The 16,187-nt window shown below is 41.6% G+C and overlaps 1 protein-coding gene across 1 annotated transcript; it reads left to right on the top strand.

Annotated features, from left to right (window-relative positions):
* Positions 1-1,018: 1,018 nt before the first annotated feature.
* Positions 1,019-6,835, top strand: hhex (hematopoietically expressed homeobox). Its single transcript, XM_040175735.2, has 4 exons — positions 1,019-3,121; positions 5,237-5,415; positions 5,956-6,006; positions 6,135-6,835. Exons 1-4 carry the CDS (start codon positions 2,737-2,739, stop codon positions 6,408-6,410), a joined length of 891 nt encoding a protein of 296 aa, XP_040031669.2. The 5' UTR covers positions 1,019-2,736; the 3' UTR covers positions 6,411-6,835.
* Positions 6,836-16,187: the final 9,352 nt, after the last annotated feature.

The raw sequence follows: 16,187 nt of genomic DNA, 5'->3' as shown, positions 1-16,187 counted from the left end.
AAGTCATAAGGTCATACTGTGATACAGCTACGGTCCATATTGCAAACAATGTTCCAAAATTGTGACTCCTTTTTTATCATACTGCCGAATGAGTATTTCATATATTTCTCACCACAATAAAGTTGATGTATTTTTTAACCAAGTATATAATGTTTTAGTTAGTAAGACGTACAATATCACAGTTTGTCAAAAATCTGGATTCATGCAATATTAGTTCAACCAAATGTTTGGTGTGAACAGCATTAGACACATTCTTTATTTACAATTGAGATTCAACTTTGACTCACAAAAGCTTTTACTCGCTTTTATTTTATTGTCCTCCCCAGGCTGAAATGGATTAACAGGGAGTAGCTGATATCTATTTTTGATGTGTTCGATTAATATTCGATTAACCTATTCTACTCCAAAGTCTGTGTGCATTCGACAACCGTTGGCTAATGTTCGGTGTTGGGCAGGGGGACAGCGACAGGCGGGGTCTCCGGGTCTCTGACGGGGTCTGCGGGTCTCTGGTGATGTCTCCTGGTCTCTGACAAGGTATGCGGGTCTCTGGTGGTGTCTCCTGGTCTCTGACGGGGTCCCCGGGTCTCTGGTGATGTCTCCTGGTCTCTGACGGGGTCCCCGGGTCTCAGGCGGGGGCTTCGGGACTCCGAATGGGTCTCCGGGTCTCTGACGGTCACTGCGAGGTTATCAATCGTTGTCCCGGACAGGAGCCCGACGCCGGACTAAGCCGGGCCGAATCAATGAGCTGCAATCATTGTCTCAGTCCAAATATTAGCCGCCCGCTCCCTTCTTTCATGTCTTCAAGGCCGCTCGGCGCCTTGTTTGCTCCCCCGACTCCACTTTTATCTCATTGGAGCCATTAGAAAGTCGGCGGTTCTAAACATCGAACCCATTGGATTCAGCTCGTGTTCAGTTCGATCGATCCAAAGTGACTTGGTTTCCTCCCAACGCTGAAGCGCCATCAATGACGTCACCGTGCAATAAAGCAATAAAGCAGAAAGCAGCGCTGGGACAACTCGCGTGTCCGTGGTGTAACCGCGTTACGGAGGACGTCCCGGTTATCGTGTAACACGGAACGCGTGGCCCAGTGAGCCGTTAAAGCCATTTGCGTGTAGTCGTTGGTGTATATAAGCTGGTGGGTTTGACAGGAACTGTACACACATTCAAATAGTGAGTTAATCACCCTCCGCTGGGGAGGAGGATTAGTGAGCTCGTGTTACATTGTTTCAGATAACACTGAACTGTTTGATTATGCAAAGAAGCGTTGAGCGCCACGTTTAAGCTCCATTCGGGGCCACAGCCCTTGGCTCGTGTCATCTGGACTGGACCCTTTTTTCTTGACTTCAATTTAATGTCAGTGAAGGTTTAAACTCAGGGTCTGCTGGTCAGTCAGAGCACAGCGACCCCTAAAAAACATCCGTGTTCTGTAAAGATCAATACAATTGTCGTACAAATAAATAGAATACTGTATTATTGCAATATGTGGCGTGATCGGATCTCGCTCATTATGCTCTCATGTTGCGAAAAAGTATGTACTTATTATTGTTTCTGATTCCTTAGTCTCTTCTGGCCGGAGTGCACTTAATCTACACGGATAGTTTGCAGATTAAGATCTGTAGCATGATAGTTTCATGAAATGGATGCATTGTTACAAAATAAACTGCCCAACCACTTCCATCCAAACCAGCTGCTGTTCACAGATGATAGATAGCATTAAAAGTATCAGCCAACTTGTAATACTTTCTTAGATTTCAAATGCAGTTTTTTCTTGTAAAATAGAAAAAATTGCTTTGATATTAATGAACGATCTTCCTTCTGGTCATGAAGAAATTATTTAGTTTCATTGTCATCTCTTCGTGCCCGGTGAGGAGGACATATAGGGCCAGAATAGAGGTGTATACGTCACAATTCATATTTATATAAGTTATATCAGCCAACTAATACTTTCTTAGATGTCAAATGTAAAATAGAAAAAATTGCTTTGATATGAATGAAGGATCTTCACCTCCATCACTGACTATTAAGGCACAGTATGGGCCTCCTTAAAGCAGACTGGGTAAGACTTGATGCCAGGAGGCGTATATGAATATGCAGATAGTCTAATCTAATAGGACAGGAAGTATTGCCACCGAGGAGATCAAATATGTTTCTATTGCTAGCAACCCAGTTTATTAATATGTCAAATTCGTTTGAAGTAATGTAAAGATCTGTTATTTATCTTATTCCTAAACGTTTGATTGGTTGTGATAACCAAACCTCTACCGGCATATGGCGCTCTGTTAGATTAAAATATCAAGGCATTCCTTAAAGAATTAAAACATTTTGCTTTACAAAACACACGCGCGCGTTAATGTGTTACCAAGTGATCGGCCGCACTGATCTGAATCCCATGGAAGACAATCATCGATGATCATTCTAAGCCAATCAGAAACGACCTCTATAGCCACCTGCAGGAAGTTTGTCGTACGCTTATCTCCTCCCTTCTCCGCCTGCAGCCAGATAACAGCCGCAACAGTTGGAGCGAGAGCCGGGCACGTCCGCCTCTGCAACCCCCCTATGGACACCAGCGCAGTGTGACTCTCCGTGTGCCGCGCGTTGGGAAGCCAGTACTGAGTGTCTGTTACTGAAGAAGGTCTTTCGAGACACCGTCGATAAAGACGAAGGCTATAGGGAGAGAACGGGGGAGAACGACGCAGCTTTCCGGTAACTCAGCTCCATTGGTGGCCAAACGGCACCATGAGCGTCCCGCTTTACGCGCCGACTCCCATCCAGCCGGCTCACCCGACACCCTTCTACATCGAGGACATCCTGGGGAGGACCGCCGCCACCTCCTCGCCCTCTTCGTCCGCCTCCTCCTGCTGCACCACCCCGATCGTTCCCACGCCGACCCTGCCGTCACCCAACTCCTCCTTCACGAGCCTCGTCTCGTCGTACAGGACGCCGATTTACGAGCCCACGCCAATCCACCCGGCGCTCTCCCATCACGCCGCTGCTGCCGCCGCACTGAGCGCAACGTACGCCTCGGCCGGGGCTTTCGCCGGGTCCATCTACCCGTTCCACCACCAGCACCACCGCTCCATGGGGGAGTACGCACACGCGCTGCTGAGGCACGACCCTCTCGGTGAGTTGGAGGTTTGGAGTCGTGTTTTGGGAACACACCACTCACAGTGGGTGTAATTTACAGCAACATGCATGCTTGGGTGAAGTTATTGAAGTGCAGGCTTCATGGAAAAATGTTTTTAAATTATAAAAAGTGCTTGTTTCGTGCTGTATTTTAGGCCTATATCATATGAACTGTTGTTTTGTCATGTGAGAAATGGAATAATTTGGCTTTAACTTTTAATTGAACTGGTTGAACTGGCTGATGTGGCACCATACTTTCATGTTTCCCCTTCTGCAGGACAACGTTTGTGTCTTCAAAAGCGTCGTTTCAGGGCCAACGAAACTCTTTTTTTTTGCATGAGTATATCACGCTTGATCGTGCATGCGTGTCGAACCCCAGTCTGCATAGTTCCATGCAGCCTGCTATACATGAGCAGAAGATCGCATGGGGGGGGGGGGGGGGGGGGGGGCGTCGTTGGACGAGTGTCTCCGGGTACTTAAAGTCTTCAGTCCCCAAACGAAAAAATGTGCCCACGCCGATGACCCCACGATGCACACGGGTCACGTTGTTATTGTGACAGACGTGTTTAAATGGGTGTGTGTGTGTGGGGGGAGGGGGGAGGGGGGGGGCGCATGACAACCTTGACTCTTTTTCCTGACTCCCATTGTTCTGAACATCAAGGGGAGCAAACCGGCTAAATCACTTGTTATTTCACGTGCATTGTGGGTACGTTTATCTACGTGTTAGCACCAAAAAACACCCGACGGTGAAGAGAAGTATCCCGCTGCACATTGGAGCACCTTAAATGAATCAGGGCCTGAGCTCCGGTAACTGGAATGGAAAAGCTGCGGCGTTTCGGACGGGGCGTCCCGGCGTGACTGGCCTTTTTTTTTAATCATTTTGAATAGTGGAGCGGGGCCCGTCCGACTAGCAGCGGGCCCCTTTGTCCGCGCAGAGCGGAAGCCCGGAGGAGTAAATCTGCTCTCAGAAGCTGTTGAATGTTTTCCTGGCTCCCCCCGGCCAGCCGCTTCCTCGGGAGCTCGCTGCGCGCTGCTGATTATTTTATCGACATCCTCAATACAGACGCATTGAGGAAACACTCGGCCTCTGATAGCCCGGGTCCGTTCTGCGCGTATTGTTGCACTTCCTCTGGCGGGGCCCGCGAGGATGTGGCAGACTTTCTTTCTGGTTGCGGGCGAAGAGAAAAGAGAAGGGGAGCCCAAAGCAACCGGGGGGGGGGGGGGGGATTAAAGTCTCCCTCTGGTTAATTAAAAGTGCTCGCAGACACCACAGAACGGCCCTCTTCAAATAGACTCTGGTGTCCTCTAATTACACATATATGAATAATGGCGATGTGCCTCCATTCGTGTTGGTCTACTGCGTTTTCTTAGTAGTGTAACTAAATAGTTTGACTAAGACTGTGAACTATAAACTGCCACAAATAGGACGCGTGGAAACCTTCGCAAAATGAGTTTGGTCAGCTTGAATTGGATCCCTCTCGTGGTGTTTCTGTGTTGCGTGTCTCGTGGGGACTGCATTAGCTAACTTCCTCAGGAGAAGAGCAGTGAGACGTTTGCCTCTCAACAGATTTTTGCGGTGACACGATGCCATCGCCTCTAATCGCACCGCGGAGCAGGAAGCACATGAAGCGGATATTTGGCCATAGTTTTCACTCTGTCACGACCTTCCTCAAAAAAAAAAAAGAAAGAAAAGAAAAAGAAACAACAGCGTGGTGGCCACAGCCTGCACTATTGTTTGTTCCAGGCCATTAAGAGCAGAGGAAACCAGGCGAGACGGCCCTGATTACCCGGGACACGTTTCTCTCACATCCATCTGATCAGTAGTGACCAAAATATAGGAAGCGACACCTAATATCTCTACGAGACTGCTGCTGCTGCTGTTTTCTCTTAAATATTAGTAGTAATAATAATAATAGTAGTAGTAATAATGATAGTGATTATAGTGTAGATGACAGTCAAGTTGATAACAATACTGATATGAATTATTATTGTTGTTGTTGTATTAACAATCATATCTGCACAGTTTCCTGTGAAGTTAAATAATGATGTTTGCTATTTGAAATGTGTACATGAGTTATTAAATGACACGTGCCCGTCTCTTCCTCCTCCAAAGGCAAACCTCTGCTCTGGACTCCCTTCATACAGCGGCCCTTGCACAAGAGAAAGGGCGGCCAGGTCCGCTTCTCCAACGACCAGACCATCGAGCTGGAGAAGAAGTTCGAGACGCAGAAGTACCTCTCGCCCCCGGAGAGGAAGAGGCTGGCCAAGATGCTGCAGCTCAGCGAGAGACAGGTGGGGGGAGAGAGGGATTTACACTACTTTCATTTAGCTCTTCTATTTTTATTTAAGATTTATCTACGTTCATTTTTTATATTGTTATTGTATTTTCTTTTAGACCGTATTTGTTTCTTGATTTATATTATGTTTCGATTTTTTTTATTTTTTTTATTGTTCTCACTAATGTGTCTCTTTCAATTTCTATAGTCTATAGTCATATTTGTGCGTTCCACCTTTGTAATAATGACCGGAAACGTAGTGGCATGTATGAACTGTACCACTGGATTGTGTATTGGAACAGTAGCTGTTTTTATTGAATCGAATTTTAATCCCATTTTCTTTTTGAGATGTTGTCATTTTAGGCTGCCTTTAAAACATCTGGCGGGGGACAGCAAATGGAAATTAGTCCAACTCTGGTTGACTTATAGTACTGTTGATTGGTGTGCATTGTCCCAGCAAAATAAACAAATTAATCAATAAATAAATATTGATTGAGGGAGCCGTTCGGAAACTCAAGGAAGAAGGAGCGTGAAACATTTTAAATTTGTCTTTTAGGTCAAAACCTGGTTCCAAAATCGACGAGCGAAGTGGCGGAGGCTAAAACAGGTGAGGAGATTCAACTCGTAGCGTTAGAATAGTTATACATAAAATGTATCATTAGTGTCATTATTATTATTATTATTAGAAAATGGTCCCCGTGCCCCGATATTAACCATTTCCATTATTTGCATTAGGAAAATCTCCCGGGGGGTAAGAGGGAGACGGATGAGGACGGCGCCGCCAGCGGGAGGAGCAACACGGGAGACCACACGACCGAGCCCTCTGGGCCCCGGAGCCCGCAGCAGAGACAGACACCACCGGCCTCGGAGCCGGCGCAGGCGGGCCGCTGCATGGCGCGCTCCGGGTCCCCGCAGCAGCAGAGCCGCGCGGAGCGGGACTCTGACGTGTCAGACGACACGGACCAGGAGCTGGACATCGAGGACGACGAAGCTTTCACGCTGATCCCGTAGCACAGAACTGCGCGGCGCCACACGGACACTGGGCCCGCTTTGACTTTTGGAGCCCGATGATGAAGATCAGCAGAATCCTCTGACACTCATCGTCACCCCGCGTTGATTGTCTTCTTCAGCCACAACGAAGGACACGTTGATAGACTTAAAATCTCCTGATGTAATATTCATACATATGGAGTATGCATCCTGATGTATTATTCACCCCTCACACGGGACGGTCGCCTCTTTAGACTTCTAGCACTGCTGTATTTGTGTTCATTGTTTGTGTGATATGTGGATCCTGGATGTTGTATCGGATAATGTGCGCTCGTGCTCATAAGTCCATGGGCCGTTGCCTAAAAATGTGGTGTTACAATAAATAATGAATGCAGCGCAAATTATGTATTGTTGGGTGATGATATCCAATAAACCTTTTTACTATGTGCCAGTTTTGGATGGATCTCAGACGGAATGGATTCTAATTTTATGTTTCTTAAAATTGCACGTGGGAAAAAAGGAAAACGATGAATGATTTAATGTTTGGAACCATCTTCAACTCGGCAAAAATTATATCATAATATGAATAAATAATAGAGTGAAAACAATAATGAACCTCAAAATTGTAGACGTTGAAAATAATATTATAAATAGTGTGTAAACTGAATTTGTAACAGTAGTACATTTCATTAAGGATTCTGTTAAAGGCTGCCATATGTAACATGTTAATGCTGTATTTATTGATTAACAATCATGTAGGCATGTGTATACAATTTATTTCTATCACTCATAATACCTCTGGGCACTGTATAATTACAGTAAGCATCAAATTATAACTATAATAATCATAACACAATATAAACATGTTATAATCAAATGAGATAGTTTCATAATACTTAATAATAGCTGGTAGCTCACCAACAATAATAATAATAATAATAATACACACAATTTTTATTACTCACTGTAATCCCTGTTGATGTTCTGATTATTTTATCTAAATTTTTGTTGACTTTGTTGGCAAAAAAGATAATTTAGAATAATTGTAATGCATTGTAACAGATTATAATGCATTCTAAAACAATATTATAATATATGACATCTGAAAATTCTTAAGATTCTTTTGAAAAGCATGACATGAATTATAAAGTATTATTTGATGTAATTATGAAATGTTTTATAATGCAATATAATTCTTGTTATAAATCATGATTATTTATGAGTGCTTAAAACTATTACAAACAGATAACAGCACACCTATTCATTATAGATGAATATGTATGTGTAGTAAAAAGTGCTGTCGATACAAGCAGAGTAAAGAATAATGTGAAAAAGCATAATATTCACGGTATTGACGATGCAAATTGGCCCCTTTCAGATGGTATATGTTTTTATATTTCATGATGGTGTCATATTAATTACATATTTATGTATAATCAGCATTTGAACTGATAGTGTATGTGATTAAGTAATACTTATTATTATTTATTATATTCATTTTTAAAGGGAAAGTTATGGAAGTTGCTTGCTTTAGATAATCAACAGTGGACATTATACTCCAACTCGTCTGCAGGGATAATCTGCGGGAGAACTTGATGGTGGAGTTCGGACAGGAAGCATACTCAACTGCATTGTGTGTCTAAGAAGATTAACTTCATACATGTGTCCTAAAGAAATCATTTTAATTCGTTGTATTCATTGGTGTAACATTTTTGCTTGGACATCACCTTCCTGCTAGCATCGCACTTCAGTTAACAAGAACCATTGATACATACGAACACCTCAATGTGTTCTTCAGGAAGATGCTGCACCTACAAGTGCTTTTCCAGAATTTTACAATTATTTTTCTGACCCAGGCGAAGCTCATTTTAGGAGAATAGAAGCTGGAATCATAAAGTTCAAACCATATAGACCAGTCATCGCTTTCAGTTCTGCTGTTTCACCGAGGAATCAAAGTCAGCCACAGATTAGCAAACAGTTTAGTGCATGTCAATGGTCGTCCCATCACCACATTCAACTTCAAATAGCTTATCATTGAGTTCTCATGCAAACACTGTGGGAGTTTTTCAGTAAGTAGATTAGGTTAATGATTAAGTGAAGCCTCTGAACAGCAGGGACCACAGAAAGATAGCACAAGGCTGATTGTTTATACAATAAAATCACAGTACTTTTTAATACAACACATGATTACAGCTGCTTAAACTGACGGACAGAATGTGATTTTGTGGCTGAATTTGGAAATAATAGCAAATAATCAAATTGTGATACATCTCAGGTTTAAAGCTCATTGTCTCATAACATTGTTTGTGTAATATTACTAAGGTTCATTGGCCCCACAGATACACAGCTTTTCCAAAACCAACAGTATGCACATTGATCTTAGTCTCTGTATTGTGTAATGGTTCACAAATTTTGCAGGGTAAAGTCAACATTCGGATAAATAGCCCACACAGTTGGTGCAGGAAATGTTCAGAAGATCGCTGTTTGATTCCAAAGTGCCTGTCTGATCGGGTCAATTAACACACAAACGAACGCACACATTTCTGTTTACATCACAGAGGAAGACATTACATTCATTTCACTAACCACTTGTTGTAACATGGTCACACATTGTTTCTCCTGATAACAAACATTTATTTTTCAGTCGTGGCAACATGTGAAAAGCTGACTTATGTAGGAAACATCATACTGAATGAATAATAGTATTCGGATATCACTGGTTCTCTTACGCAATAGATGGGATCAATATGTCATAAATTCAAGGGCATTTTTGTTTTGACAAATCAACACAGTCTCATGGCAGTTCATGAAATAGTTAATCCTAATAGACTCTATGTGTGCAACACAAAAAATAGACAGGGATTGAAAACCTGTGCTAATGTTTTGCACTTTCTTGTTGTTAGAATCCCCCAAAACAACACAACCTCCAACCAACAATGTCTTTGACAGACTGCCGCTAAACCATTGGCTCCTCCTTCCTGCTCAAGACCTCAAACATATATACGTTTAACCATTTGAATTTGCTTAACACTGTCATTATTGTGCAAACTCACCCAGGGTGTTGTTGTCAAATTAAGTGAAAGTGAACCCAACCCAATTAGATCGGTGATATGTAAACCAAACTCAATGACCAAATATACTGTATGTCTTCACTATAAAACACTTTTCAGCTCCCAAGCACATGGCGACATCAGGTGTCACCCATTGGGACAAAGTACTTCATTTTGTCTGTAGGTGTTATCATCAGTCAACGTCTCTGAGCAGGGATCAGAGACTTTGTATCGCCTCTTTAATAGGATGAAACTGTCATAAACAGGGAGGACAGTATCCCCACCGACACTAACTATCTATCAGCGCTGTGTGTCTGTGTGAGTGTGTGTGTTCCCTTGAGGTACTGGTGGAAACAAGTTAATGTGTGGTTATATTTGAACGACCGTGGAATGTGTTGACTGTTGACCTTGGCCAAATGGAAGCCATTATCTCCCCTCGCTGAGACCCCCCCTCCTCCACTGAACTGATAAATTAATGAGAGAAAACACCGCTTACATCGATACTACTGTCGCCAGCAGCCACAGAGACACGGGGAGGGAGCAAAGCAGAGGGGAGAGGCGAAGGGAGGGAGAGGTGGAGAGGGGGAGAAAAAGAAACATAGCCAGGCACTGACAAGAAGAAATACCTGACAAAAAAATAATTGAAAATATACTGTTTCACTTTAGCATTACATTTTTATATGCCTACTAATTTAGAATTTAAAATAAAAGTAAAATAACAAAATGTTTACATGAATGATTGCAGTGTAAATGCACAACTTTCATTTTCATTCATTTCCATTTCAAAGTGTTGTTACTGTTAGTGAAAGCTGAAAGAGAGTGGCAGTGATGTCTAGGATCTATCACACCTTCAATCGAGGGGTTGTTAACGGGTAAAGCAAATACCCTGATTAGGACGTACAAACAGGATGAATCAAAAAAGTTCAAAAGCAACAACAAAACAAGGTGCAATCATTGGAGTGCGGATCTTCACCAGATGGGTCTGCAAGGACACACTGCAAACACATTACAAACTATATATTGGTTAGACAACTATACACTCTCCAATTCACACATCTAAAGGCAAGTTTACAGTCACCAATTAAGCTAACCATCAAGTCTGTGGACAGTGAGAGGAAGCTGGAAAGAACCCACATAACATGTAAACTTCCACAGAGAGGCCCCTGGGATCTTCTTGCTGTGATAACCACCACAACAACGTGCCTCTTTAGAGTTTCTGTTCAGAAGAAGTCCAAAACTAAAACCAAAACCGATGTGTTTCATGCTCAGAGTTAACAGTGCGAACAGTGCGTTTACTTCTGTTAGCTAGCCATCGTTCTACCGACCTGAGAAGACGCGCTCAACTTGTTTTTCATTGGCCTAACAATAGTATACTTGTGTTATAACTGGGGATGCAAATTAAGAGGAACAATGTTTTAAACAACGTCAATCTAATATGTTATCAATGCTTTCAAAAAGTGTGACTCAGTACAACCACACGAGGGTCTTGATCAAACATTAATGAGTACAAAATACATTAGGCTGATGCCTCAAGCGGTAGGCAAGATTAGCTGTGGACAAACAGACACAGTGACACACACACACACACACACACACACACACACACACACACACACACACACACACACACACACACACACACACACACACACACACAGAGGCAAGATCTTGTTCATAATCTATAGTTATAATAAAATGACTATTAATTTGTTGATAATGATGTACAGAATGATATAAATATCCTAAAATATCTAAAAACACAGAGATGAAATGGGATGAATTGTTCTTTGTATATTGGATATGTCAATATAGAGCATAGTGATGGTATCCAACACTGTAACAAATTGCTGTAAATTTACGGTGCATTTCTAACGGTATCTTACATTATGTCATAATAACTGTAGCATACAGTTAAATTTCCATCCCTTGCTTGTAAATTAACGGCCAATGTCATGAATAAACAGTTAAAGCTGTCAATTTACAATAATAGCAGACTACCGTAATTCAACTGCATGTTACATATATTTTATGAAGTGGTGGAAATACACTTACAAGTGCAGTGAATCACAATCCATCTACATCTGTTGTAGGTTAATGTATGGAAGCCCATGTCAGCCACTGAAAAACAGGTCCTGTAAGTCATCATAATGAGGTAGTATCTCATGTGATACGATGATGACTTTGACTTACAGGACATTACTATATATGCAGCTGTCACTTTTATCCAAAACACCCATTTATGTGGAGTAATTGGGGGTTAGGTGTCTTGCTCAGAGGTACTCTGACTTTGCACAGGGAGCAGCCAGGATTTGAACCGCCAGCCTTGCGCTGCACAGCTCACCCTCCCTATCCCATGCACCACCTACGCTGTCATTTCAGTTGCTGTAATATAAAGATGATAAATATTTGTATTATTCAAAGTGTTCTTTGCCTAAAAGTCATTTGAGTGTTAATCGTGACCGACTGCTCCTGAACGTGACGTCAGACGTGTGATCTCAGTTCATCCAGAACACCTGAGCAGTTCAACATCGGAGGAGTTTCTCATTGCCTCGTACCTCCAAGTAATGTTGGTAAGTGTTATTTGCCTGGCACCTTTAACACCATATTTTATGTTTTGTTCTTGGTTACAAATGTCGAACATTTTTGTCTTAAAGGCATCTAATAAACTCCAACCACTATGACCGAAATGAGTTTGGTTGTCTTTCTTTAATTTGTGGGGAATTAAATGCAAAAGTATACTTTTATAAGTAAACGGTAACAGTCTGGTATTTATAACACAAAAACAGTAATCGTATGGTAACAAACTGTAATCCAATATACGACAACATACCGTATATTACGGTAGGGCACTGTAAATAAAACAGTTAAAACGGCAAAAGTTACTAGCATCGACTGACAGTAAATGGCAGTTCAATTCAAAGTAAAATTGGTTCAAGTTTACGGTAACATACAGTTATCCATTTTATGGTAACATAGTGTAAAAAGCATTTACGGTATTATACCGTAAAAAATTGGTAATTTTCCTGGCGTCCTTGCTGCCAGTAAAATACCGTTAATTTACAGGGACATTTTTTAGAGTGAATTCTATCTTGCATTATTCAACAGAAATGTCAAGTGGTCAGTTTATTGACTCTAGATATTTTTTAATTGACCTACTGGTTTTGGACTTTAAAACAAATTGATGGTGACTTCACTGGGCATGATCCCCTCCCAAGAATGAACTGTTTTCAGCAGCATCTTCAGAGGCCAATGTTGGAACACAACTCCTGTTCATCACCCTGATTTAACCTTTATAGCATGGTCTTTACCTTAAACCCTGTCTGAATTTTTAAATGGTTGTTATGAGTGTTTTGAATCCAAAAGAGATTACATCCTTATAATGTGAGAAATCTTTTTTAATAAGAGCACAGACACACACACGTGCACAGGACTCAGATATTAACACTGCAGGTAACAGAGTTCTCATTGCATCCTGGGACAATTTAGTCATGTCTACGCCTCTCAGTGCAGAGGAACTAGGAGTTAAATTGGCCATGTACTGATCTGTGTTGAAAGAGAACAAACAGTGGCTCATGTGCTCTGCTGGGTGGCAAACAAAACCAAACAGCTTTTGAGGACCTTTAAGGATGATAAATGTATGTTTGTGGGTGTAACATGGGAGAAAAAGTGAGCCGCGAACTCAGCTTCCGCTATCATTAACCCGCCATGAGGCGAGTGGGCGACTTGCACCAGGGAATTGATTTATGTCCAGCTGTGTTTCATTTCGAGTACTTTTCATAACCTTCGCATTTCTACACTTTTATTTTATTTTTTATCCACTGCATCCTCAGTAGCAGACAAGTCAGTAACAGACAATATGCTTAGGGATTGCTCTCTAAATCATCACTGCCCACATATGATAAATAATCAGACATCTGATTTGTACTTAAACTAAGTTAACTTTGAAAAGTTTCCCCTTGGTCATATGACCCTGGCTGAAGGCATTTGGAACCTGGGAAATACAACATGAAGACAAATAGGCTTCATGATTTAAGGTTATTTTTAAACCAAGCTTCTTTAAATTACAATTGGTTTTCTTTAAAGGGTCAAGTTATTAATTTCTCATATACCCACTTCAGTGTTGTATTTGTTTTGCCATTCATTGGCAAACTAAAGCTCTAGTTAATGGAATTCACTGCTTAGATGATTGATAAATTGCAACAAAGAATCTGAAGTCTGAACAAAGTGACGTTGAGACACTGTGTACTGCTCTTAAGATGGGTACAACTTTAAGGTGGACCAGATCAGACCTTTATCTGAAGAGCCATCTTTCTGAATTTTGAGAAGCTCGTTTGATTAATAAAAAACATTTCAACCCTTTCACAGATAGCACGGTAAAATGTTTCATTATAAAACACCCCTAACTTTAAATAACTATGCTAGTTTTTCATCAGGTAAACACAATGTTGAATGTTAAGATTGGTCAGTGTCAGAAAGAAAACTTCTGTTGAAAATAAAGCCTTTTTCAAGTTCAAAACATAACAGTATTATTAATGACTATATATTTTGCATAGGCAAGTACTTAAATGTGAGTACTTGTACTTTATCAGATCTAATGTTCAGATTCACACTTTTTGTCATTACACAAGTACAGGTACTGAGACAATGAAAATGCATTTTAGCATCTGACCAGAGGTGCAAGGAAAGCAGCATAATACCAAAAAATACAGTGAAATAGAGATAGAGATATAATGTACGGTGAATATGTTTAATATGTATAAACAGTAAACATTAAGGTGCGATTAGGTGTGATTGGGGTGGGTTTGTGGAAGAGGTTTGGCGTTGATGATTTCAAACTAATCTGGGCTGCTCTCCCAGTGATGTTGTCCACTGTGTAACAGGACAAGCTGAGTGGACAGAATTTTGAACAAGACCTAGCAGACACCAGGGTTCTGAACCAAGAAGTGAAACCACTGTGTGCTCCAAAGACAACAGTAATGTGCATGTCAGCAGGGCTCCAGTCCGTGGCCAACTTCTTCACATACTCTATATAAATACTCCAAGGCCAAGCGATACTGCCACAAAGGCCCTCCAGCTTTGCAAGACCAGCTATGGATGAAGCAGATGCAGATGCAATTTCACGTCATAACTTTAGCCTGAACCTATTCTTTAAAAATAATCCCCAAATTAAGTATGTACTGTACAATGGAGAACATGTACCCTAACACAAATGGCCAATAATACAGCTAATTAACACTCAATTAATAAAGTAACGTTAAGTGTTATGGTTATTATGATCAGTTGCAGATCATCCCCCTTATGTGTTCTTTATGAATTTCTAATTTTGATTAAAATCCTCTCCTCATTCAACTTGAGCATTGAGTGCATCAGCCTGTCTTTGTTCAGCGCCCCATCTGGTGAGTCAACACTGAAGCCTGGAGTTGTCCCAGAAACCACTTACTGTGTGAGCGAAAAGGACCCACATCGAGACATTAATCCCCAAAACAATAATCCAATAGATAATACGTGAGGGAGGCCATTTGAAGCGATGGAAAACCGGAGCGGGGGCGAGGTGCCTGGCAGAAGAGATTCATTCCTCCGGCAGCTAAGGAGATATCACTCACCGATTCATGGGTGCACTCAGGTGTACTATTTGCTTTTCAATTAGGCCATATCCAAATGGAAGATAGGGAGGTTTTAAAAGTATTAACATGCTAGTTAAAAGAGTTCAGGATTTTCTGCCTCACCATCCAATTTAGATAGAGTCCATCTGAACGATTAGCTGCTCAAACAAGCCGCCCTGGCAGCGCACACACACTGATAATAAATAGTTCTGGCCAAATGTTGCAAACATCCGACTGAATTAAGTTGCTATTAGGGCACAAGTGACATTTTTGAAACAAGGAGGGGGGTGGGGGGCTACAGCAAAATAGTTTTGTTGTTTTTTCCATTGTCATTGTCATAATGAAAGTCTTTTCAACTTGTATAACGGATCCCCGATACACAGTACATTATCTCATTGATATTCAGCCTTAACTTGGCACTTAACTTGGGGGATTTGCTTATGATCCGGCGCCTTGTTGCTTTGTTTTTTGAGAGTTGAAAGGTCAGATACAGACACAGCCACACACTCCTGGGGGATCAGAAGTCATGATCGAGAGGGATTGCAAGTTCTTATTTTTATTTCCTTCCTATGCTTATCACATTGAGGCTGTGTGTTTCCACAGCCCATGCACCAACATTTTTTATTATATAGTATATATTATTATCAAGTATTGGATAGCGTTTTGTTGTCATTTTGTTGGACCAAGTGGCAAAGTACAGTAGATTGACCGGGCATTTATGAAAGTATAACAAGCTACTGAAAGTCCTCAGGTGGCTCAACTAACACAGGACTTTCACCTGGAAGATAGCTGTTAGTGTCCAGTGTGAAACATAACATAACATAACATAACAGTTATGTTGTCATGTTATTTGGTAACTTAACCAAACCAATCATCACAAGGTTAACCACGTGGCCTTGTAGAATTTCTGCATTGTGCTAAGAGGCTGATATGAAATGTGTTTCTGAAACACATGCTTGATGTATCCCACAATGTTTTGCAGAAGAGTACATTGACAATATTTGAGCCCTTTTTCCTTTGGCACGAGGTTGCGGTGCATCAGGACCAATTCCTCTCGCCACAGAAACAGTTTTTCTCATCAGCAGTTGGTCTCATGAGCCAAGTCCGAGTCCCCCATTGACCCAAATACTCGATCCCGGAAACAT

Source organism: Gasterosteus aculeatus, chromosome 5 (genome assembly GCF_964276395.1).
Source record: "Gasterosteus aculeatus chromosome 5, fGasAcu3.hap1.1, whole genome shotgun sequence".
NCBI classification, from domain to species: Eukaryota; Metazoa; Chordata; class Actinopteri; order Perciformes; family Gasterosteidae; genus Gasterosteus; species Gasterosteus aculeatus.
The sequence above is the reverse complement of the archived record's forward strand: the minus strand, read 5'-3'. Positions and strand labels throughout refer to the sequence as shown.

Coding starts and splice junctions, on each gene's coding strand:
- hhex (XM_040175735.2), top strand. CDS start 2,737: ATGAGCGTCCCGCTTTACGCGCCGACTCCCATCCAGCCGGCTCACCCG. Junction 5,416..5,955: donor TGCAGCTCAGCGAGAGACAG/GTGGGGGGAGAG, acceptor TTTGTCTTTTAG/GTCAAAACCTGGTTCCAAAA. Junction 6,007..6,134: donor AGTGGCGGAGGCTAAAACAG/GTGAGGAGATTC, acceptor TATTTGCATTAG/GAAAATCTCCCGGGGGGTAA.